This window comes from Hypanus sabinus, chromosome 5 (genome assembly GCF_030144855.1).
Source record: "Hypanus sabinus isolate sHypSab1 chromosome 5, sHypSab1.hap1, whole genome shotgun sequence".
Lineage (NCBI taxonomy): Eukaryota > Metazoa > Chordata > Chondrichthyes > Myliobatiformes > Dasyatidae > Hypanus > Hypanus sabinus.
The window spans coordinates 68,356,440-68,382,986 of NC_082710.1; the positions used below are offsets into that span (position 1 = coordinate 68,356,440).

General features: G+C 37.5%; 1 protein-coding gene across 2 annotated transcripts in view; it reads left to right on the forward strand.

Moving 5' to 3' along the window:
- Positions 1–26,547, forward strand: part of LOC132394225 (poly [ADP-ribose] polymerase tankyrase-1) — a 124,074-nt gene that overhangs the window by 18,902 nt on the left and 78,625 nt on the right. The window contains exons 2-6 of one of the 2 annotated variants that reach the window (XM_059970098.1): positions 3,069–3,293; positions 5,996–6,091; positions 9,853–9,889; positions 19,792–19,867; positions 21,921–21,968. In XM_059970098.1, the coding sequence (XP_059826081.1) occupies positions 3,069–3,293; positions 5,996–6,091; positions 9,853–9,889; positions 19,792–19,867; positions 21,921–21,968 (482 nt within the window). The remainder of the gene's footprint in view (positions 1–3,068; positions 3,294–5,995; positions 6,092–9,852; positions 9,890–19,791; positions 19,868–21,920; positions 21,969–26,547) is intronic. The other variant, XM_059970099.1, reaches the window with a different exon arrangement.

Below are 26,547 nucleotides of genomic sequence, written 5' to 3' on the forward strand. Positions count from 1 at the left end.
ATTGTGCTTTTTATTCATGTTGGTGCTCAATATTGATCATTGTAACTTACAGTTGTGCAGGAGAACTTTGCTCTGGTTTTTAAAAATATTACTCGTTTTCTAGGATTTGGGCATCATTAGGAAGCTATGCATTTGTTGCCAATTCTAAATGCCTTTTGGTACAAATTTTTCCACAGTTGTTGTGTAGTTACATTACAAAGGTCTTCTTAGCCATTTTTTATTCTGTGGTGTAACCAAGAATGATGCCCAAAACTTAGAATTAAGCAGCTCAAATTAGAATAAAACTTCTTATTTACAAGAGTAATTATGGAAGCATGCCAAGAAAAACATAATGTCTCTTTTTCATCAACTACAAACAAAGTTCTCAGCATAAAATTTAGCAATTTCTGAAAAATAATTCTTACAGGTTGTCTGAAAGAAACACTGCATAACCTGAGGGCTTTTCTGTATAATAATCCTCAACAAATGCCAGTAAAATTTAAAATAAGCAATTGATTGCACCAAAGGGTCAAAACACTATTTACAACTAAGACCCAAAGTCATATGATGAGAAGCTTAAAATTGTAGATTGTTTCTAGGATCTAGACTGCACTGCTAGGAGTAATCATACAAGTAGTTGGAATTGTAAAAAATCAAGGGCTTGGAGAAGAGGTTGAAGGGGGGAGACTAACTGGATTTTTGAAAAATTGAGACTGAAATGGATTTGATGTGCCAAACAGCTCCTTTCCTTGCTGTAACTATTCTGTGAACATGCGAAAGCTGCAAGGCTTGATTCTTTTTTTCAAAACAGACCTGAAATTGCAGAAATGCATGGCTGGCCTATCTGTAACTAAATTAGATAAATTATATCTCTTTGGATTCCGAAACTGAAGATAGAACCAGGCATTTTAGGAACCCTAATCAAGAGGCAAGGTCAGCGAACAAGCTCCTTGGTAGAGTATGCTAATGTTTAATCAGATACAGCTGTAATAAATGCTCAGTGGGATTGTGCCTTAATACAGGTATTAGAAAAGCATCCAGAAAATGAGAGACTGAAATAAACAGTTAAAATGTAAGCCGGGATGGAATAGTTGAAGAGAAAATAATACAAGCACAGTGGATCTATCTTCTAATGAATTAGTTATAATTTGGGGGAGTAATGGAGCAGATTGCATGAACTCAAGCTTACAAGATTTAAAGTCATTCTTATTAATTCATAATAACTAGATGTACAATCTGTAGCTGTTGCTTTAGGTATTATCTGTGGCTGTCACTTTAGATACCATCTGCAGTGTTGCTTTTTGTCCCATCAGACAATGTTTGTTTTGTATCCAGGGATTGTTCAATACACCATGAAATGCAAATTTTCAAACCAATCCATTTAGAGATGTGCATGTCATACTGAGATATTCCTCTTGAATCTTGAACCGAATTGAAGATATATGTCTCCATTTTTCTCATGAAACACCATTCCAGTTATTAAAATCCTTTGGGTCACTTTCATGGTAATAATTTCAGGCTTTCACCTTCATATTATACAATGTTAATAAAGATATACAATTGACGAAGGAGGGAAGGGTTGATGAGGAAATGCCTCTAAATTATGATCGGAGGCCTTGCTGGCTTAAAAGGATAGTTTTTTTCCTTCTAATTAACAGTATGTGTTTACTTCTGTCATTGTGTCTCCCATTAAAGTAATTTTAGATGTAGGTGATCCAACAGCCTTCCCACTGATGGGAAAATATGGTACCAAATAACATATGATGCATTGTGCTACTAGAAGCATACAGCAACCAAATAAATCATATTTTGCAATGTACACTTGACTTTCACGGTAACTATATGAGGAACTTTCAAGTTGGACATTATACTAAAGTATGTTTCGTTAAGAGAACCGGCCACATTTAGGCTGGTCATTATAGATAACTGCATTAATTATGTTAGATACTGCAAAAATAGCAGCTGACTGAGTGATAATGTATTATTTAAAGTTATTATTGAGCCTCCCTCTATGCTTGATGCCTCAGTAAAGCACTCAACTTAATCAGAACACACCACCTTCAATGGATTTCCTTTTCCCCTTGGAAGCACATACCACTGGGGTCAAGGGCAGCTGCTGGTATAAGACTTGACTTCCCATGCTCAAAACCACACTTACTATTCCTGATTGTTCTTCTGCTGTACAAGACTCATCAGTACAGTGGCATTCACTGTACAAGTCCTACCCTGAATTGAATGTCCAAAATACGTCACCTCACACTTAACTAAAATCCATTTGCCGTTCCTCAGTCTTTCTCCTAAATTGTTCAAAATCTCTTTGCAATTCATTGTAGCCTGCTTCACTATCAAAATAGTATCATCATTAAACACTAATTGTGTCATGTACATTTATATTCAAATCAATTACATAAATAGTGAATAAGAAGTCTCCAGGGCACCCAACTAGTCATAGGCTTCTAGTTGGAGAATCAATCTTCAATCATCACCCTCTGCTTCCTATCATTGAGCCATTCCACCTTGCTAGTGCCCCCTAAATCTCAAGTGACCTAACCTTCCAGATCAGCTTGCCATGCAAGACCTTGACAGAGACCTTACTAAAGTCCATAGAGATTGACATACCTCACACAAAACTATGCTGACTGTTCCTGATCAAGACTTATCTAAGTTGATGGTAGATCTTGTCCCTCAGGACTCCCTTCAGTAACTACTACCCTGCTACAACTGAAGACAGGCTCACTGGCCTATAGTTCTCTGACCTGTCCTTTTTCCTGTTTAAAGCTTAAATAAAAGTTATGGCACAAAAAGATATTACAGTTAAAGTAGGTTGCTTACATTTATCCTACTACCCAGCACTTAGTCTGCATGTCTAGATAGTCAAGATGAGAGTTGATATTTGGTGTGATAATGTTTTTTGTAAGTTGCATAATCTTTTTAAAAATTGAGGAAATGATTGCATTGAATTTGTTTGCTTCCATTTCTGTAGGGGTTAAATATTGTAGCATCAATAACTTGGAAAATAATGCACCAGAAATATTTGATTTTTGTGTGATAAGAGTTTATGGTTGACTGAAATTTTATTCTTGGTGCAGGATTTGGCAGAAAGGATGTTGTTGAACACCTCTTACAAAATGGTGCAAATGTTCATGCACGTGACGATGGTGGTCTGATCCCACTTCATAATGCCTGCTCATTTGGTCATGCAGAAGTTGTCAGTTTGCTGCTGTGTCACGGAGCAGACTCAAATGCTCGAGATAATTGGAATTATACTCCTTTGCATGAAGCAGCAATCAAAGGAAAGATTGATGTTTGTATTGGTAAGTAATTCAATAATTTTGCAAGGTTATTGATAATTGAAAGTGTGTTGATACAGTTAAAAAGTTTCAGAAGTGATAATGGCAGGAAGTATCCAGGAAAGTGTTTCCTTTCTATTTCAGGAAAATAGAGTAAGTTTCTTTAACTGAATACTTTGCAAAATATCCACTTGTCATTTATAAGAGCAGGCAAAAGCTGAGCCAAAATCTTTAAAAAAAAGCTATAATCTTGAAAAGTGTTAAGATTACTATACAAGTATGGATAAAAATAGGATTACTTGATGTAAATTAAATTGCATTCAAGTATAACATTAACTAGAAAAAGTAAAAAAACGAAGTATTTTAGTAGTGACCTAGGGAATCCATGAAAGTATCACTTAAGTTGGAACATCTCAAAAATAAGTGCTGCACAGGATTTATTTTCAAAGGTAAGATGGAAATGAAATGGTTCTCAAAATTCAGATTTTAAAAATTTCTAGGTGTCTTTGCCATCAAGGGAAACCATTGGATCTGCCTTTGAGATTACAGATAATCACCTTGGAAAGAATAGATATGTTAAATATGAAAACGTTTGCTGACCCTTGAATAAAATTTGACAGAAGTTGTTTCCTTTTGATAAAGATGCGAGCAGAATATGACAGCTGTTTATATATGCTGAAATGTAACATTCAGGAATTTACTCCTTGAAAAATCAGCATTTCTCATATCACTCCATTACTGTAGCTATAGTTCACCTTATTCACATTGTGGGTGAGCTCCTAGTTCCTGGAAGGACAGTGCTTAAATGTTTGTGTATAAAGTTCTTCCTTACCTTTGTTTTTGAGTCTACAAGTTTAGTGAGCCCAATATTGATTAAAAGCTTAAACATGAAAAATTTGCCATGTCTTTTTTCTCCCCCACTAAAACGAAGATGATTTGACAATAGTATAGTTTCAGGAATGTTTCCAACAATGGGTGAAATTCATTGATAGTGTCTAGATAAATTTATCTTTCATTCATTGTGATTTAAGAAAAAACTTTCCCCGTGTGAAGTTATTAAGATGAATCTGATGTTATTTAAAAAGTGTGGCATGCACTTTTAAAGGGGGGGAAATTGCTTTAAAAAGAACAACACCCCTAAGAAGAAGGGCAAAGGGTGGTAATAGAATTGTGTGAAATGGAATGAGGATAGTTGACCTTCCTGTCAAGCATGTTGCAGAATTCCCAATGGAAGAAAATAAACTATAATGGAAGCTTGGGTATGCAAGGTACATTATTTTGCACAAATACAGTGGGACTTGATCAAGATCATCGCTCAGCGTGCTGAGCTTCATGGGTTCAGTGCATTTGCTTTATTTATTGCATTACCATCCCTCTTTTCATTGAAATTGGCTACGTAACTAATGATGAAAAGATAGTAAATGGTTATTGTATCTATAGAACTCAAGTCAAATGATACTGTGAATGAGATGAGATAAAAATGTATTCATATGCTTACTCATCTTTCAACAATTTTAATTTTTTTCTTCTGTGGATGAATGGGATTTGGAAAAGTTCAACAGAGTAGAACAAGGTAAAGAATAAGATTTCCTGGTTTTCCTGGTGCAGTTCTCAAAACTGCATCTGCTTCATTTTACAAAAATACTGAAAGTAGTGGAAAGAGAAACAGTAATAATCTTAGATTGTAGAACCTTCGTAAGAGTAGAGAAAAGTATTTTCTTTTTCTTTTCTCAATTTTACTTTTCAGCTCAACTTTAGTAAGAGAGCCAGTTTATTCCATTTGAGAAGATGGTCAAACAGTTATTTTTAAAGAAATTCTGCTCAGTGGTTGTATTGTTTACCCCCTCATTTATATTTGCAGGATGAAATATATTTACAGAAGCATGTAAGATAAATTGTTTATTGCCTTCATTTAATGAACTGTTTTCCTGGTTTGACATTCCGAATTTTCTTCACATAGTTCTGCTCTGAAGTTTTCCAACTCCCATTTAGCAAAAATTTGAGAAGGCCAGTGGTGTAGCCATTGTGACATTTGAGTTGATTTTGGAAGAGGGTTCTTTTGAGCATCTTGGAGAGGTCCATGGCCCACTAGAAGAATTTAGCAGTAATGTCAATGAAAATTTCATAGAGATGAGAGATAGTAGTAATGTTTGTTATATGACATAAAGACAACTAGTCCAGTGACTGTAGAATTAACTACAAGTATGAAACTTTTAAATGGTGTAGAATATAAATTGGTATGTCCAACTGGGTACTTGTGAAGGGAGAGTAATAAATAAAAATATTAACAGTTTAAAGCAATTTACAATATTAAGTTTTCCACATTTGAATAACTTAGACCATAAGACATAAGAGCAGAAAGGTGCAATCTAAAAATTAAAATCTAAAAATCTGCACACATAAATGAGATTGAATCTGAAAATGAGTATTTTTGAATATCTAATTTAATTGATTAGTTGGCCATTCTTTAGGTTCATGCAATATCAAGTATTGCTTGTTGATTATCATATACTCCAATTCATCAGTCTGTTGTATTTATGCTGTCTGTGTTTTGTGAGGTTTTATGTAATTGAAGTCATGGCTCATTTGATCCTTAGATTTAATTAACCATGGTAAGCTGTTGCTGCTATCAACTTTTAATGTAATATCTTCCAAGTTGTTCATAATGTCTGATAATGATATTGTTTGTGTCTTAAAAGTGAGTTGCTGTTTTTTTGTTTTTCCAGTTCTCCTGCAGCACGGAGCTGATCCCAACATTCGGAATACTGATGGTAAAACTGCTCAAGATTTGGCAGATCCTTCTGCAAAAGCTGTACTAACAGGTAAGAGAAGTTTAGCTTTGCTAGTCTCCTTTTGCATATTTTTGTTTCTTAACAGTTCCCCACTGCAGTCCTGCTGAAAGAGAGATTTTGGTATTCTAACATATTGATATCAAACTTTATACTTTTTTTGTTGTGTTTATATATTTGTGTGTGTGTGTGTGTGTATATATATAGTATATATGTGTGTAATTTGTTTGTATATATGTATAAATATAATTAGTAATAAGCATGGGTCCTTGCAATTGCTGCTTCTTGTTAAATTATCAGTTATTTGTGTATGTTTTCCTGAAACAATGTTCATAATTGTCTTAAGACTTTAGAAATGATTTTGCAATTGATATAAAAAAACTTGTATGCAAGAGAGAAACTGAGATGGGTTACTCTTCCTTTCTCTATATTTCTAATAGAGAATGGAATATTTTTACTTAGAATCAGGTTTGTTATCATCATATGTTGTGAAATTTGTTTTGTGGTTGTCAGAAATCTGATGGTAGAGGAGAAGAAGCTGTTCTTAAAATGTTGAGTTTGGATATCCAGACTTCTGTACTACTTGATTGTAATAATGCAAAGAAGGCATGTTTCAGATGATGAGGGTCTTTAATGATGGCTCTGGATTCGTATTTTTACTGCTTTTGGTATGGAGTTGCCATTACACCAAAAGTTCCTGAATCAGATTTATTATCACTGACATACTATATGTCATGATATTTGTTCTGTGGCAACAGTACAGTGCAAGGCAAAAAAAAACTATTTACAATTTTTAAAAAGTTCAGAAGAGAAATAGTTAGATTTCATAAGTTCATGGGCCATTTGAAATTTGATGGCAGAGGGGAAAAAGCTATTCTTAAAACATTAAGGATGCATCTTCAGGCTCCTGTACCTGCACCCTGATAGTAGTAATATGAAGAGGGCATGTCCTCGATGGTGAGGATTGTTAGTGATGGATGCTGCTTTCTTGAGCACTGTTTTTGGAAAATGATCTCAGTGGTGCGGAAGCTTGTGCCCATGATGGAGATGGCCGACTGCCTGTGCAGTTTCCTATGATCCTGTGCATTGGAGTCTCCATACCAGGTGGTGATACAGCCAGTCAAAATGCTCTCCACAGGTCATTTGTAGAAATTTGCTAGAGTCTTTGTAACATACAAATCTCCACCAACCTGTAATTAAGTATAGTTGATGGTATGCCTTTTTCGTGATTGCACCATTGTTTGGCCTAGATTAGATCCTCTGAGATGATGCACAGGAACTCTAAGTACAAAGTATATGTATTATCAAACTACATATGTCATCATGTACCACTCTGAGATTAATTGTCTTGTGGGCATACTCAATAAATCCATAGAATAATAACCATAATAGAATCAATGAAAGACTGCACCAACTTCTGTGGTCAACCAGTGTGCAAAAGATAACAAACTCTGCAAATACAAAAAGAAAGAATTAATAATAAGTAAGCAATAAATATCAAGAGCATGAGATGAAGAGTCCTTGAAAGTGAATCCGTAGGTTGTATAAATATTTCAGTGATGGGCAATCTGCTCACTGCTGACTCAGTGAAGATTGGTTCCTATTTCTGAAATCCACATTAAGTTCCTTTCTCATTTGCTGACATCGAGTGCCACTCAACCAGCCAATCTGTCTCACTCCTGTGTGCCTCCTTGTTGCCATCTGAGATTCTCCAAACAACATTGGTAAATTTATAGATGGCATTTGAATTGTTAGGCATTCTCACTGGATTTCAAGGCAAATGGTCCTGGGTTCGAATCTGGCTGGCTCCTTGCACACATTCCATCTGTGCTGGGTTGAGCATCGGGCTGGCAACTCGGCCTCGTAAAAAAAAACACAAACAGAAATCCTAAAGGAACGGCAAGATTACTGCCCAGTGTGCCACAAGATGTGGAAAAGGAACAACATAAACACACAATCTTGAGTGTGAAAAAGTAGAGCAGTGAATGAAGAACGCATTCTTGAGGTATGCCTGTGTTTATTGTCAGCAAGGAAGGGATACTATTTCTGATCCATACCGTCTGTGGTCTTCCAATGAGGAGTCAAGGATCAAGTTGCAGAGGGAGGCAGGAGTTGATTCGAGCTATGACCAGCCTCTCAGAGCACTTCATCAGAGTGATGTGAGTGTTATTGGGCAATGGGCACTGAGGCAGCTTGCCCTGCTTTGTACACCATTATGATTCCTGTGGTATTTTTAAATGCATTCCTATTTCAATTCTTGAAAGTAACTCAATTTTAAATTGACAAAAAATAATTCAAACAATGTAATAGTTAACGCAGAGCAGAATCATGTAAATGAATTACATGTATATGCTGATGTTGATTGAGGATAGATTTTGGCAAATAAACTAAAAGTAACTCCGGGATTTTTTTGGATGGTGATCTTCCAGATCCATTTGAGAGAGATCAACTCTTCTGCTTTTGGGTTCCTCATGCTAGCCTTGCAGCTGTTCTAAGGCTTTGCGGTTATGCAGGTCTCAACATCCTGTCAACCTCTAACAGGCAGCAAGCCATACGTGCCAATTAGGCCATGAGTGGCAGGAGATACAGCCCTGCTTATGACGGTTTATGTATCATTATATAGTGGTGATGTAACTTGCATTTAATACATGGTAATCTGATTATGTCATTTTCTGTGCCTCTCCATGTGTCTCACATAAGGTCCAGTTCTGATAAAACCAAAAATCTAGCTGAGAAAAATCTGGTTATTGCAGGGATGGCTTTCTTTAACAATAAACTTAACATTGTTCTGTGTCATCTAAATTCAATTTATGCGGTGTTCTTACATTTGTCATTCTCTCTGTTTGGAAGAAAACATTCATATCTCTGCTCTCAACCTCTCCCCTGTTCTAATTGTAAGTATAATTGGAATCAGTATTTAAAGGAATGATTAAAATGCATGCATTATTGACAGCATTGCTATTAATCTGCAAGTCCAGGCCATTTTTGGGGTCTAGCATCACCTGGTCCACGTGTTGACCAGTTACCTGAATATTAGAGTCCCTGTTATGTTTATAGTGGTAATCTTTATCTTGACACCCCAGCCATTTGGTTGCGCACCTCTTCTCATGCCTGAATTTTTTATGTTAAGCACAGCAGTGAACTATTCTGTTGCATTATGAGTTAACAGGTTTATTATTAATTAGATGTGTACTTATTATACTGGAGCATATCAATGGCATACTTTGGAATTGAGAACAAAACCAAGTCATTTGGCTTGTGCAATAACTGGTGCACAGAAGGGTTGTGTTTTTTTAAAAAGGGACAGTTAGTATCAATAATCACAAGGTTGCATTCAAGTAGGTGGTTGTCATGAATTAGGGAAGTCTGGCGCTGAAATCTGATCAGAGTAAGTGAAGTATATCTTCATTGATTGTTTGAACTGGATTAAACCAGTCTGAAAGTGATGAGCGCAAGAACATCTGCACATACTAGAAATCCAAAGCAACACATACAAAGTGCTGGAGGAACTCAGCAGGTCAGGCAACATCTATGGAAAAGAGTGAACAGTCGTCATTTCGGGCCGAGACTCTACTCAGCCCTGAAGAAGGATCTTGGCTCGAAATGACGACTGTTTACTCTTCTCCATAGCTGGTGCCTGATCTGCTCAGTTTTTCCCAGCATTTTGTGTGTGTCATTAGTCATGGTTCTGTTTTGGGCTTTAGCATTATTGCTTTACAATGTAGTAGAATATAAGCTTGAAGTATATTTTTCTGGTTATAGCACCAATAAGACCTTTCCTTTTAATTATACAGGTGAATACAAGAAGGATGAGCTTCTAGAAGCTGCACGGTAAGTACTAGTTAATCTTCCCATAATTAATTGGCTCTATAAATTTTGGTTTGCAGTGCCTTATAAAAGCATTCAGCCCTTAACCCTTTGTTCACATAAATGAATATCACAACCAGTGATTTTGATTAATTTAACTGAGAATTTTTATTTATGAATCACATGATCCTTTGTTCACAGTAGAGCCCAAAACATGGAGAATTTTAAAGCAGGGAAAACTCTAAATTCAACAACTGAAATGTCAGCAGTTTAAAAGTGCTTTGGTTTGCTCAGTGCTTTGTTAAACTGTGTCTTGCAGCTATTATTGCTGATAGTCTTTTTCAATAAATCTCTTCTAGCTTTGCACAAAGTGGTAGAGGAAGATTTGCCCATTTCTCCTTGCAAAATTGCTCAAGTTGTACTATGTTAGTTGGGGGTGGGTTGGGAGGCGGTGGACAGCAATCTTGAGATCTTGCCAGCAATTTTTGATTGGGCTAAGGTCAGGACTTGACTGGGCCACAAGGACATTAATTTTCTTTATTTGAAGTATTTCCATGGTTGCTGAAGCAGTGCTTTGAATTACTGTCCTGTTGAAAGAAAAACTTCCTCCCCAATTTCTAACTGGCAGAAGTTAGCAGGTTTTTATCCAGGATCTTTCTGTGTTTAGTACATTCATCTTCCCATCAATCCTGACCAGATTTCTAGTCCCTGCTGTTGAAAAGTGTCCCCATAGCATGATGCTGCTTCCACCATATTGTAGGGATGGTGTTAACTGGCTGATGCACAGATTCGATTTACACAACAAGTACCACTTGATGTTGAGGCCAGAAAGTTCCACTTTAGTCTCATATGAGCACATGACCTCCTTCCACATCTTTACAATATCTTCTAAGTGATGCTTTGCTAAGTCTTTACGGGCAAGGATATGTTTTTTTTCACCCAGGGCTGCTTCCTTGCTGCTCTTCCATAAATACTCTTTTAATGCAAGGTTTTCCAGAGATTGTGGAGCAATGAACTTCATCTGCAGTTGCAATTGCTCTGCAGCTCACCCAGAATGACTGTTAACATCGTAGTAGCCCTCTTACAAGTATCAGTTTTCTCTGGCAACCAAGTTTAGAGGGGCAGCCTGACCTAGGCAGTGTGGCTGTGGTTTCATATTATTTCCACTTTTTAAATATGGACTACACTGTGCTCCAAGGTACGTTGAGTGCTTGTGAGATGGTCTTATACCCTTTCCCAGATATATGCTTCTCAATGATCATTTCCCTGACCTGTCTCGAATGATCTTTTGTCTTCATTTGGATTTGTTCTGTTGAAAATCTACCATACTATTAGACCTTACGAGAAGGGGGTATTTATTCTTATGAGTTCATTGAAAGCAAGTGATCCTCCAATTTTCTGCATCTGCAAGTTGGGTGTAAGTAAGGTAATACAGTATATTGTACCTGGGGAAAGTTAGTGTAGTATTTAAAGGGATGAATACTTCAGCCTCACAATTTTGGATTTTAATTTTTAGTATATTGTTAAAAGATTTTGAACATTTTCTTTTGATTTGCCATGATGTGCAGTGTTTTGTAAATTAACTCATAAAATCCAACTTCAAAATATTTTAAAATTAGAAAATGTGAAAAATATTGTGGGAGCTGAAAACATTTTCAAGACACTGCATATTTCTTAAATAAACTTAACTTTAAAGACCGAGACAATTTTGTCACTTCCAGTTTTTAAATGCAAACATAAATATATAGTTTACATAAGATGCTCGTTTTCTGAAATGGATCGCATCTATTGGATTACGGATACTACTTTTCCCATAATTTTACAATTTTTAACAAAATCTGCTGAAGCCTTATTTAGTGATTTTTGACATAGCTCCCTGTTTATTATTCTTCCTGCTCTCTCTTGAAAAGGTTGTTTCTATCTTGTTATTTATTATTCAAAACGCACATTCCCTGTAAGATTTTCTCCAGTGTGTGCAAGTCTAAGTAGTAAATATTAACAGGTTTTTCATCTGGGTTGATTTGACAATGGCCAATAGGTCATCTTAATTCATTTTCCATTTGTTGGAATGGAATAGAAATTAGATGTTGGAATCCCAGTTGGTTTTGCTTATCTGTAAACTAGGGCCCTGAGCCAAACATTGTTGAAAGAGGGGAATGATGTCAGAAAATCAAAAAGTAGAATCCATTTGGGTGAATGGATGATACACCAAAGTATCAACAAATGGTGGAATACTTTGGTATGGGGCATAGCACAAATCAGGAAATTAGAGGGGAATTGTCTGTGGGTAATATAATAATGACAGACTTGTTAGGCAAACCAAAAAAGCAGCAATAATATGGATCATGAATTCATGAAATGTATAATGGGGTTTTTGATATCAGTTATGTTGTGGGATGTGGTGTAAGCCTTTCGTGATCTAGTATTGTGCAATGAAGAATGACTGTTAAGGGGCATTTAAAGAAGAGTGATCATAATGTGATATTTTAAACCATATTTGATTTAATTTAATCTGATGCTAGGATATTAAATTTCAGCAGAGCAAACAATGAACGCATGAACTGTAGGGAATCGACATTAGAATATCTAACAGTTAGCGTACAATGTTGGCATTGAGAATTTGTTAATACTTTACAGCAAATAAATGCACCTTTAATGTACAATAATCCAACAGGAAAAATAATTCAACTGTGGCTGATGAGAAGTCTGCATTACATTAAAGGAAGCAACTTAAAATGTTGCTGGGAAAATAACAATAGAATAAGAGTAGGGAAATTTCAAAGTTTAGCAAGAAGAATTAGGAAATTGAAAAGGAAAGGGAAAGTAATACAAGAGGAATCAAGTATAAAACATTGTAAAGAGAAAAGCAAGTAGCCAAAAATTCATGTGGGTTTCTTATAAAATGGGACATGACAAATTAAAATTGATATGAGGAAAGAGCAGAGAAATAAAACAAACATCATGCATCAATCTTCATGGAAGATGACAGTGAAAACTCCTCGGAATTAGCAGAAGGTATCACATCAAGATTGAGTGATTGGAAAGAAGTTAGTGCTTTTAAAAGCAGTATTAGAGTAATTAACAGGACTAAAAGCCATAAAATTCTAGGTCCTAAGTGACACTCATCGAGGTTTTGAAAGAACTAACTTTCAGATGTAATAGATTCTTGAGCAATTAGAAAGTAGCAAACTTGTAAAGAAAAAAATAGGCTAGTACAGCTCAGTTAGCCAGGCATCAGTAATAGGGAAAATGTTTAAATCATATGAGGAAACTGCTAACAGGGCAACTAGAAAATCAGAATCAGGTTTATTATCACCAGCATGTGACATGAAATTTGTTAACAACAATAAGATTAACAGCGCATATGGATTTATGAAAGGGAATTTGTTTGAAAAATCTTTAAATGTTGTTGAGATAGTTGCAATTAAACTATGTAATTTGGATTTAGTGAATGTGCATTAAGACTTTTCAGAAGACCTTTGATAAGACACACACAAGGTTTTCAGACAAATTTAGTGCATACGTCATTGAGGATTGGTTAATAGTCAGTGAACAGGATAGAAATGCAGCGATCGTGCTTTGGTAGGGAGACTGGTGATCAGGGCCCCATATGTTCACTATCCATATCAAGGATTTGTATGAACGGGCCACGTGTTATTTATAAAGGCTGGAGATACAAAGTAGATAGAAAGCAGCCTGTATTGTATGGAGAATGCAGAGAGGCCTTAGGGTAAATTATCAAATGGCATGATGCATCTAGGGATCCATGTTTAACTGTGATCTTGAGTACTGCCTGTGTTGAATATGCACGTTCAGTCTCTGACTGCCTGTATTTCCTTGTTTTCTCACACATCCCAAAGACATACTGGTGGGTCATTTGGCCGTTTACATGAGAGAATGTTAGAGTGAGAATGAGAATGATGGGATAGCTGGAAACTGATGGACCCAATTATCCAAAATATTCCTTCACTTGTGTCAAGATGAGCAATGATTGGTGAGCACATGGCAGATGGAATATTATTCAGAAACACAATATCAGCTGCTTGGTGGAATAATAATAGAAAAATATAATACTTTTATATGGTAAAAAAGGTGTTAATGTTCAGCAGGACCTGAGTTTCTTATAAATATTTTACGAAAATCAACATGCAGGTACAGCAAGAAATTCGGAATGCATGCCATATGCATACTTCAGTACAAGAGTATTTAATTACGACAAAACCATTGCAGTTACATTGGGTCCTGGAATAATATTAACAGGTTGATACTGTCCTCATAAGGTACAGTATACTTATAAAAGAGGAAGTCTGTATCAGTTTCTAAGATATGGTGGGATGGGTTGCTACTTGAGGAAAGATTAAGCCAATTTGGTTTGTAAGCTCTCATTTGGAAGTTTGGGAAATAGCTCATTGAATATTTTTACCGGACTTGATAGGGTCAATACAAGGGTAACAGTTGCTGGAACCTGGAGTAAAAGAGTTTCCTGTGTAGATAAAAGGGTGATGTTTCCTCTGCCTGATGTGACTATAGTTAAGCAGTGTCAAACTAAGACCTTGGCCATTTAAGACCGCGATAAGAAGCAATCTGTTCACTGCGAGAGATGAATTTTTGGAAGTTTCTATCCAACAGATCTATTGAGGCTCCACTGATAGATTTTTGGATGTTAATGGAATTAGGAGATAAAGAATTAGTGGCAAATAATATGGCAGAGGAATTGCAAGAATGGAGATTAGTGAAAAGCGAGTTGGTCAAAGGATCTTATCTACATTGCTGCCTGGTGCTTGAGTCCCCAGCTTTTCACTATCATTATCAATGATTTGGCCAAGTAGACTTAGTGTCGTATCTACAAGTTTGTTGCAGATGAAAAACCAGTTGGGGGATGAGCGAGAGAGATCTAAGTGGTCTGTGGGGGTAGGGTTGGTTTGGGTAGGCTGAAATGATGATGCAATATAATGCAAAAAAAAAGTGAAGTTGAGTTCAGTGTGCAAAAACAAAAAAATATTTTAAATGGTGGGGATTGCTAATGCTGGATGTCAGAACGAGTAAATAAATAGGCAATAGGTGCAGAAGTAGACCATTCGGCCCTTCGAGCCTGCACCGCCATTTTGAGATCATGGCTGATCAACTACTATCAATACCCGGTTCCTGCCTTGTCCCCATATCCCTTGATTCCCCTATCCATAAGATACCTATCTAGCTCCTTCTTGAAAGCATCCAGAGAATTGGCCTCCATTACCTTCCGAGGCAGTGCATTCCAGACCCCTCTGGGAGAAGAAGTTTTTCCTTAACTCTGTCCTAAATGACCTACCCCTTATTCTCAAACCATGCCCTCTGGTACTGGACTCTCCCAGCATCTGGAACATATTTCCTGCCTCTATCTTGTCTAATCCCTTAATAATCTTACATGTTTCAATCAGATCCCCTCTCAATCTCCTTAATTCCAGCATGTACAAGCCCAGTCTCTCTAACCTCTCTGCGTAAGACAGTCCAGACATCCCAGGAATTAACCTCATGAATCTATGCTGTACTTCCTCTACAGCCAGGATGTCCTTCCTTAACCCTGGAGACCAAAACTGTACTCAATATTCCAGGTGTGGTCTCACTAGGGCCCTGTACAAATGCAAGAGGATTTCCTTGCTCTTGTACTCAATTCCCTTTATAATAAAGGCCAACATTCCATTAGCCTTCTTCACTGCCTGCTGCACTTGCTTGTTCACCTTCAGTGACTGATGAACAAGGACTCCTAGATCTCTTTATATTTCTCCCTTACCTAACTCTGCACCGTTCCGATAATCTACCTTCCTGTTCTTACTCCCAAAGTGGATAACCTCACACTTATTCACATTAAGCATCATCTGCCAAATATCTGCCCACTCACCCAGCCTATCCAAGTCACCCTGAATTCTCCTAACATCCTCATCACATGTCACACTGCCACCCAGCTTAGTATCATCAGCAAATTTGCTGATGTTATTTTCAATGCCTTCATCCAAATCGTTGACATAAATCGTAAACAGCTGTGGTCCCAATACTGAACCCTGTGGCACCCCACTAGTCACCACCTGCCATTCCGAGAAACACCCATTCACCGCTACCCTTTGCTTTCTATCTGCCAACCAGTTTTCTATCCATGTCAATGTCTTCCCCCTGATGCCCTGAGCTTTGATTTTACCCACCAATCTCCTATGTGGGACCTTATCAAATGCCTTCTGAAAATCGAGGTACACTACATCCACTGGATCTCCCCCATCTAACTTCCTGGTTACATCCTCGAAAAACTCCCAACAGATTAGTCAAGCATGATTTACCCTTGGTAAATCCATGCTGGCTCGGCCCAATCCTATCACTGCTATCTAGATATGCCACTACTTCATCCTTAATAATGGACTCTAGCATCTTCCCTACCACCGATGTCAAGCTGACAGGTTGATAGTTCTCTGTTTTCTCCCTCCCTCCTTTCTTAAAAAGTGGGATAACATTAGCCATTCTCCAATCCTCAGGAACTGATCCTGAATCTAAGGAACATTGGAAAATGATTACCAATGCATCCACAATTTCCAGGGCCACCTCCTTTAGTACCCTAGGATGCAGACCATCTGGACCTGGGGATTTGTCAGCCTTCAGTCCCATCAGTCTTCTCATCACCGTTTCCTTCCTAATGTCAATCTGTTTCATTTCCTCTGTTACCCTATGTCCTTGGCCCATCCATACATCTAGGAGATTGCTTGTGCCTTCCTTAGTGAAAACAGATCTAAAGTACTCATTAAATTCTTCTGCCATTTCTCTGTTTCCCATAACAATTTTACCCAATTCATTCTTCAAGGGCCCAACATTGTTCTTAACTATCTTCTTTCTCTTCACATACCTAAAAAAGCTTTTGCTATCTTCCTTTATATTCCTGGCTAGCTTGTGTTCGTACCTCATTTTTTCTCCCTGTATTGTCTTTTTAGTTAATTTCTGTTGTTCCTTAAAAAATCCCAATCATCTGTCCTCCCACTTACCCTAGCTCTTGTCATACTTACTTTTTTTTAATGCTATGCAATCTCTGACTTCCTTTGTCAACCACAGTGGCCCCTTTCCCCCCCTTTGAATCCTTCCTTCTCCGGGGGATGAACTGATTTTGCACCTTGTGCATTATTCCCAAGAATACCTGCCATTGCTGTTCCACTGTCTTTTCTGCTAGGCTATCCGTCCAGTCAACTTTGGCCAGCTCCTCCCTCATGGCGCCATAGTTTCCCCTGTTCAACTGCAACACTGACACCTCCAAGCTGCCCTTATCCTTCTCAAATTGCAGATAAAAACTTATCATATTATGAGGATTTGCGTACGGGAGAAAGAGGTTCCAATTTTGTTGACTTTAGTTTCAGGAGTACAGAGTTTTAATCTTCTTACTAATAACACCATTAAAACAGACTATAACACCATTAAGGGAGTGGAACAGATGGTCACCAGACAAGTACCAAGGATGGCTGGTTTCCTGTAGAAATTAAGTAGTCTTGGCCTGCCTTTTCTGAAGAATGAAACTTAAAAATTCCTTGCATACTTCAACAGAATGGATGCAAGTAGGATATTTCCACTGGATTTCCCCTGGTTGAGGCGTCTAGAGTTAGGGACCAATGATTAGTTTTCACTTGAAAATGTTTCCACTAGGAAACCATAAAACTAAAATATAGAAGTAGAACTAGGCCATTCAATCAATCAATTCTGCTCCACATTCATTCAATCATGGCTGAACTTTTATTGTTTTCTCAACCCTATTTCCCTATCCTGTCTGTGTAACCCTTAACCCCATTACCAGTCAATAACCTATGAATTTTGCCTTAAGTGCATACTGATTACTCCACTGCTATTGAGTTCATTCAAGATGGTGATCAGTAGGTTTCTGAATTATAATGGATATGGGGATACTTCAGGAAAATGGAATTAATGTGAAAAACTACCCACAATCTTGAAAGGTAGCAGAACAGGTCATCGAGCCAAATGATATGTAAGAAATTGGAGCCTAATACAGGAAAATGCAGTGAAATTAAAGATCAGCTTATGATATCATTGGGTGGTGATGGATATTATGATATAATTGGATGAATCTCTGGAAACCAACTGAATCCTGAAAGGCCTGGATTGAGTGGACATGGAAAGGATGCTTGTTAGGAGAGAAATCTAGGACCTGTGCCTCGGTCCCTTTAAAACCAAGATGAGGAATTTCTTCATCCAGAGAGTGGTGAATTTGTGGAATGTATTTGCGGGTCTGGGGCCCAAGTAATTGGTCTGTATTTAAGGCAAAATTCATAGGTTCTTGATTGGTAATGGGCTTAAGGGGTACACAGACAAGGCAGGAGAATAGGATTAAGAAAAGAAAGTTTCAGCCATGATTGAATGAATGGTAGAGCAGAATTGATCAGCTGAATGACCTAGTTCTACTTCTTTATCTTAATTTTATGGTTTCCCAGTAGAAACAATTTCAAGTAAAAGCTAATTGTTGGTTTTTCTTACACAGTGCTTTACAAGGGAGTAATACATTTTGGAATACTTGTATGTAAAATGTATTTTACACTATAGCCCAAAAGGCCTTTACTTATAAACAATATGTATACTTGCTAACTGAGCTAAATGTTCCCATGTGAAACTAAGAGCTCTATTGTAGGGCTTATTTTACAGGAGCATAAAGTACATTTATTATCGAATTATTTATGCAGTATACAACCCTGAGATTCGTCTTCCCATAGACAGCCATGAAACAAAGAAAACCATGGAACCTTAAGAAAAATATCAGACCCCCCAATACACAAAAAAAAGCATATTGTGCAAACTGCAAAAAAACTAAACAAGCGAGAAACACAGAAGACAAAACACTGGCTCACAATATCATTGAAAGAGTCCAGGTTAATTCACTTCAATCTAGCACTGTGTCGCTCATCATTCGCAGGCTGCCGTGATCAAAATCATAAAAAAGCAGTGACCAGAAACATGTCACAACATGAACCACAGAGTCCAGTTCGCAAATTGTGTCGCTCAAGCCTTGTCCAAGACGCAGCACTCCAGTAGCATCAAGCGAGAGAGAGAGAGAGAGACACCACTCAAATGGAGAGATCTTCCTTTGCGAGCAGTGGACGAGAGAGAGGGAGACCGTCACATGCAGACACCATCTCTGGCAGCAGCGAGTGAGAGGCTGGTAGACAGCGCTGACGCTTTAATCCGCAAGAAATAGAGTTGATCGTGGGTTTGTGCTCCATCTCCAGGCTTCTTGGCCGGTAGGCTGCACACTTTGCTCAAAATCTCACCGAGACCTTTGGAGACAGCAAAGCACCAGATCACTCCATTCGGCCAAAAGCACACACCAAAATGTACATCACAAGCTCCAACAATAGCAGAACCACGTTTGAAAGAAGAGGTTTTGTCAGTCGTCTGAAGGAACACTTGTTTTTGAAAAGTAAAGAACATGATCTCTCATCTCCTGATTTTTGTCTCTCTTCCCAATCATTCTTTGGATGTGGACTTCTGTGCCATATCTCTAAATCCTTGCTCCTACAGGGAAAGACTTTTAGGTTTTAAAGCAGAGTTGATATTGGCTGTATACCCCAGAAACACTCTGTGTTGTTGCAAAAAAAAGGGGCAGACAACTAAAATCAACTTGTGGATCTATAATAGTGAGCAGTCTGGTCACTATTCCACATAGTTTATGCATATTAGTTTGTGGGAGCTTTGTGTAATTTTATGTACTATTATTTGAAATGTACATATTGTCAAAAAACTTGCGATAACATCTGCATGTCTTTCTGTGATGCTCCCTCTGAGAAAGTTAATTCCATTTTTTAGCTGCCTTTGATAATAAGATCTGTCAGTTTTCAAAACATCTTTTTAGTTGCTGAAGTTGATAAATTCTGATCAATACTTTTATTTCCTAAATACTTTCCTTTCCTTTTCAGGAGTGGTAATGAAGAGAAGCTTATGGCTCTGCTTACTCCACTAAATGTGAACTGTCATGCCAGTGATGGAAGAAAAGTAAGAAAGCTTATCTGCCTTTCTAAATTTATTATTTAAACAAAGGATGACCAGGGACATAATAAAGAATTTTGAGATTAACTTGAAAAATGTCAGATATATTTAATTTTGATCTTCAAATTTACAAAAGCATGTACAAGAAAATGCTGATGAATTAAGAATGCAATTAAGAATGTGGGGCACTTGAGTCAAAGTTTGTTGTCATTAGAACTTCAGGTATTGTGTTCACTTGAAACATGGGGAAAATAAGTGCAGTGTGCCTGGTGAGAGCATCTGGTGGTATGTAACACAAGTGAAAATGCTGGTACTAGTAGGTCAAATGGTTATTGTCAGAATGGTGAACTCTGTATGAGGTCTTGAATTCAGAGGATGTCAAGGCATGTCCTGCATAATTGTTGAAATGTTTTGGCTTAAGTGTTCTGATTTTGTTTCCCTTGGAGTGTAGTACTGTCAGATTTACTAAATAGCCTAGTAACAGCAGTATTTTGTAGGGTAGAACTACCTCTTAGTTCTTGTGCAAGATCAGTGATGTTAAACTAGGGCAATTTGATTTTACATCTGTGTATTCACCATAGCAAAAGCTGTTTGGAGGTCCAAGAAAGGAATTATATAAGGTATGCTCTACAAAAATACTTATAATTTTACCCATTTCTGGTCATAAAATCTTGGACCAAGATCAGTGCTGTATTACATCTTAGTGCTTTGAAACATACTACTGGCTGAACATAGAAGAGATTTGCATTGACTTGTCTTAATTGACCCTTCTAAAAATAACATGAAAACTTTCGTGGAGCATGTATTGTGCATTAAAATTCCACATAGGCCTGAGCAGCATTAATACTGAAGGCCATTCAAAGAGTATTAAGGAAAGTACTTTGTCTTTTCCCTCTCGTGGAGCAGAAGTAAGCTACTTTTCTCTCAATCTTATAGCTGTCCAATGGCTGGTCTTTACTCTGGCCATCATTCTGTCTCTAGGCTGGTGGAGGATGTCGTCATGAGAGGTTTGGTATTCGTTTAGTGTTTTGACATGTATGTTGCAGGTGGAATGCGTGATTAGATGAGTGATGTATTAGATGGTAGTTTCCATGGCAGGAAATGAATAACATGTTTTCAGTTTAATATATCCTTGCCTTCCCTTCCTAAAGTAATGCTGGCAATAACTATGAAATTCAAGAACCAAACTGTCTATTTGATTGAAAAGTATGGACCAAGAAGGTAGAAGATAGTCATCATAAGTAGAAACATTTCGTGAGAATTCAGTGGCACCTTACAAGTGGCAGTGTTAAATGTATGGTGTTGCTCACCTGATCGTATCTAAGCAGCATTAAATGCAAGCATTTCAAAGATGACCCTGAAAGTCCTGTTTAAAAAGAAAAAAAAATTCCTTGTACAAAAATATTTCAAATGCATCTTTTAGCATGAGCTCCATCACTTAAGCACACTATTAAACATCAATACTTGATATTGACTTCTCTGTGTTAATTTTGTTTCAAAATAGAGATTAACCGACTCGAGAAAACTGACTATTCTTGGTTTCCTAGGTTCTCAAACAATTGATTGTTGGCTGGCTGGCTGATTTTTTTTACTTGGTTGGTATGCTTAGTGTCTGATGTAGATATTATACATGGCTTATTATTATTTTTACCTGCATACCATGAAAACTTAAAATTACGTTAGCTGGATTTTCAGCCAAAATTGCATGAAAACTGAAGTACCATATAAAATGTAAATTCAAGATCAAAGTGGGCAGTGTGAAAGGAACTCAAACAGCTTTTGCATTGTTTTTCACTTTTATAGAGTACCCAGGTTTCACCTAATCAAAAATTTAGTGTTTTATCTTTGGCACCTTTGTTCAGTTATGAGGTATCTACTTGCATATGGTTTCATAGAATGGGCATAATGAAAAAATGAACAGTTTTGATTAATGATCTTGTTAAGAATGTTATACGTAGTTTGCTATCACAAATGTTTTTGGGCAAAACCTAAGCTCAGACTGGTGTATAGTGATCACATTTACTAAATAAGAATTTTTTTTTCATTTTTGACATTGCAGACTGCAGAACCTCACCCCATCAGTCTACGATGTAGAAATGGAAATATGGTACACTTCTTATGCACTATGGTTATTTACTGGTACTGCAATGTCAAATATACGGTCTGTGATTTGTTCAAAAGTTTTTTATCCATAATTTAGTGGATTTGGGACATACAAGCAAATGGCTGATTATATGTAAGTTTAACCAATGCAGCTTGCAGTGTTACCAGTCCATGTATTCTCTCGCTTTTATTTTTCTTTCCTAATTTCATCTATATAGTTTCTGACACATACTCGGCCTAATTAGGCAAGTAAGTCTAATTTATGTGTAAATCAGATTACTACTTCATTTGTAATTTTATGTTGCTGATATCTTGCTGAAGTAGCATGATTTGCTGGCTTAAGTATCTGTAGCATAACATCCAGAATATTAGATTTCAAGATGCTTGTGATTATAGCAAAAAAAAACTAATTATCAATATTTTTGCATTCTGACTGCCAGTATTTTTCATAAATTCTGGCTGCGAAGCCAGTGATTTTCTATTAACCCTTTAAATGATGTGCACCAGTTTCATAGATTGGCTGTCTTGCTGCAGTTATTGGAGAAATGTTGAATAGGTTAGTTCTTTATTCCCTGGCACATAGAGGAAATTTGTTAGAGGTATATGAAATTGAGGGGAAATGCAGACAAGCTTTTTCCACTAGGTTAAATGAGACTAGAACTAGAGGTCATAGGTTGAGGATGAAATGTGAATGCTTAAGGGGAAACCTCTGCACTCAGGTGGTGCAAGTGTGGAACGAGCAGCCAGCTGAAGTGGTGGATGTAGGTTTAATTGCAACATTTAAGAGAAGTTTGGATAACTACACAGAAGTATAGTAATGCACTGCTTTACAATAGTCAGCTCTAAGATTAATTCCTGCCGCTATGTGTAAGGTGATTGTATGTTCTCCCCATAACCTCTTTGGTTTCCTTCCACATTCTAAAGATGTACAATTAGGGTTAGTGAGTTGTGGGTGTGCTTTGTTGGTGCTGGAAGTATTGTGGCACTTGTGGGCTGCCCACACAATCCTTCATTAATTTGATTTGATGCAAATCACACACTTCACTGTATGTTTTGATGTACATGTGACAAATAAAGCTAATTTTTATCTTTATTTTGATGGAAGGGGTATGGTTCACATGTGCATCAAAGTGACTAGGCAGAATAACAGTTTGGCATGGATTTGTTGAGCTGAAGGACCTTTTTCTGTGCATTAGTGCTCATGACTGTAGTTGAGAATTTGGGACAGTCTTTTTGTGAACATCAACTAACCACAATCAAACTGTAGAAAATGTTTAATAAATATATGGCCACTGGGAGATCCTGCTATAAAGCAGGATCTCCTGGTGGCTACACATTTTAATTCTACGTCCCATTCCCATTCTGGCATGTCTATCCATGGCTGCCTCTACTGTCAAGATGAAGCCACATTCAGGTTGGAGGAACAACTAATGAAATTCCATCTGGGTAGCCTCCAACCTGATGGCATGAATGTTGATTTCTCCTAACTTCCATTAATGCCGCTCCTCCCCTTCTTACCCCATCCCTGATTGATTTATTCCCCCCCTTTTGTTCTCTCTCTACCCATCACTCTTTGCCTGTTTTCCATCTCCATCTGGTGCCTCCCCTCTCTCTTTCTTTCTCCCTAGGCCTCCCGTCCCATGATCCTTTCCCTTCTCCAGCTCTGTATCTGCTTTGCCAATCGCTTTTGCAGCTCTTAGCTTCATCCCATCCTCTCTTGTCTTGTACTATCATATCAGATTTCCACCTCCCCCTCCTACTTTCAAATCTCTTACTATCTTTTTCAGTTAGTCCTGACGAAGGGCCTTGGCTCAAAACATTGACAGTGCTTCTTCCTATAGATGCTGCCTGGCCTGCTGTGTTCCACCAGCATTTATTGTGTGTTGCTTGAATTTCCAGCATCTGCAGATTTCCTGGTGTTTGGCCTACTTTTGTAGGTTTTTTCTTCAACCTAGAGAGAAGCTCACGCAGCAGCTGGAATTGAGTAACATATGGAATTGAGTAAAAGGATAGCAATTCTTAGGTAAAAATAAATCATATAAATGCAATTTATTCTCAGGCTTTGTATGCCCATATTATAAAGAAATCCTGTGGGAGTGCATCGACTTTCCAAAGATAGCAGTTTAATGTTGAACTGTCATTAAGTTGTGTAGTCATGAAATGAGTATGACTGTTGGTGCTTTGACTGAAATGGCCAAACATTGATAGATTCTCTAGCTACAAACTGAAATTGTCAAGTACAAGCTGAAAGGAGAGGGGGAGAAAACATAAATGGTGGCAGTGGTGCTGCAACAAGCCTGGTTCAGTCCTAACCTCAAATATTGTGTGCTGATTGCACATTATTTTGACCAGTTGGGTTTCCATCAGATGATTCTGAAAGAAGTTAACTGGCTAAGATACAAAGGCAAGTTTATGTTCACACTAGAGAGCAAGAGAGAGAGGGAAATAATGGGGTGGAGTGGGAATAAGCCTGGGATTGCTGGGAACTGGCAGGACCAAATGGCCTTTATTAATAAGCTATGTTTTTTTTTTGCACATATATGTTGGATAGTGAAATATAAAGTCAGTAGTCAATGATTTTTCAGGATGGAAAAATAGGTTTACAATCAAAGTTATGCATTTCTGTCAGTAGTTTCATTACAAGTTTTGACAGGTAAAGTAAACCTTTAGAGTTGGAGTTTCAGGCAAGTGAAGAGAGTGATTATTGTGTATAAAAATTTCACTGATAATTAAACCAAAATAACTGTAAATTACAAGAACCATTTTTGTAATGGTAAGGTTCTTGAAAATGTGTGAACTTGCTCATGGATAGATCTAAGTAAAGGGTAAAACAGTTTCAAACCAGAAATGGGTTTGAATGCCTGGTCTATCAAGGAATAGTATTTAGGAATATTTTGTGCAGGCACTACAGCAATAATCTTGGTGACAAACAAGGGAAAATCTGCAGATGCTGGAAATCCAAAGCAACATACACAAAATGCTGGAGGAACTCAGCAGGACAGGCAATATCTATGGTAAAGAGGTCTCTTTTCCTCAAAGATTCTGCCTGACCTGCTGAACAATCTTAGTGAACTTTACTGCAAATATGCACTCTGAATATCACACATGAATTGTAAATATAAATATCTTTCAGATGTAAAACATGCTCCACTTTTTAAAAAATATAAATTGTGTCCATCTTGTACGAGGGAACCATTCAGTAGTCTTACAATAGCAAGATAAAAGCTATCTTAGAGCCTGGTGGTACATGCTTTCAAGTTTTTGTATCTTCTATTCGATGGGGGGACAGAAGTAAGAATGCTTGGGATGGGAGGAGGTTTTGATTATGTTGGCTGCTTTACCGAGGCAGCAAGAAGTACAGAAGGAGTCCAATAACTGTTTTTTGTGATGTACTAAGCTGTGTCCACAGCTCTCTGCAGTTTCTTGTGGTCTTGGGCAGAGCAGTTGCCATACCAAGCCAAGATTTTCCTGAAGTTTTTTTTTACAGTAAATCTATAAGGATTGGTGAGGGTCATTGAGGACATGCCAAATGTGTTTAGTCACTTGAGGTAGTAGAGGCTGGTGTGTTTTCTTTAGCCATGTCATTCACATGTTGGGGCGTTGGTGTGCTTTCTTAACCATGATGTCCACATGGTTGGACCAGGGCAGGTCATGTTCACTCCTAGGAGCTTGAAGCTCTCAACCCATTTGATCTTAGCACCATTGATGTAAACAGGAGTTTGTGCACTGACACTGTTTCTGAAGCCAATGACCAGCTGCTTTGTTTTGTTGGTATTGAGGGAAAGGTGGTTATTATGACACCATGCCACTAGGTGAGAATGTAGGGATTAGAGGACTGAGGGCTCTGCCATACTCTCACCATTCCCCCCATCCCCTTGCCAATATGAAGTAAATGGGCAAGGTGTTGCTTTGCTGCGTATCCTGATTGACAGTGGAAGTCAAGGGTCCAGTAGCTAAGGAAACTAAGTGTTGGTGTTCCAGTTCTAGGAATTAGGAGATGAGTTTGCTTGGATTTGATATATTAAATGTGAGGCAGTAGTCAATAAATAGTTATGAATAATTTGGTTTTGGAATCTGGTTCATCAGAGAGACCTTTTGTTTTATTCTCATCTCTCCAGCTCGGCTCCCATTTTTCTTTATCTGTCTACCACTGAGAAAATTGTGCAAGTTCCTTGCTAAACTAAAATGGGGGAAATGGTTCTTTCCTGGACCAGGCTTTTAGCAGGATAAATGCATTCATATATCTGACAAGATACTGTTCAGGTTTTGTAACTATAATCCCTTGTAAGTGATTAATCCATTGAAGTACACTTTTTCTGAGGATTTTCTTTGTAATTACGTCATGTTGCTTGTCTGGTGATTAGTGATGCTGAGTAAGTTTTTTTTCGTACTCTCCAAACATACAGAAGTTTTCAAATTCTTTAGCTCAGTCCATTCAAGATTTGTTTTAATTTCAAAATTAATCATATTTTAAATCCTGGTTAGGCTACAGTAGGAAGTTTATTTTTTATCTGACTTGTATTCTCTGGTCCTTACCTCTTCTCATGAGTGTGTGTTTAATTTTGCATTCAACATTGGTGCAT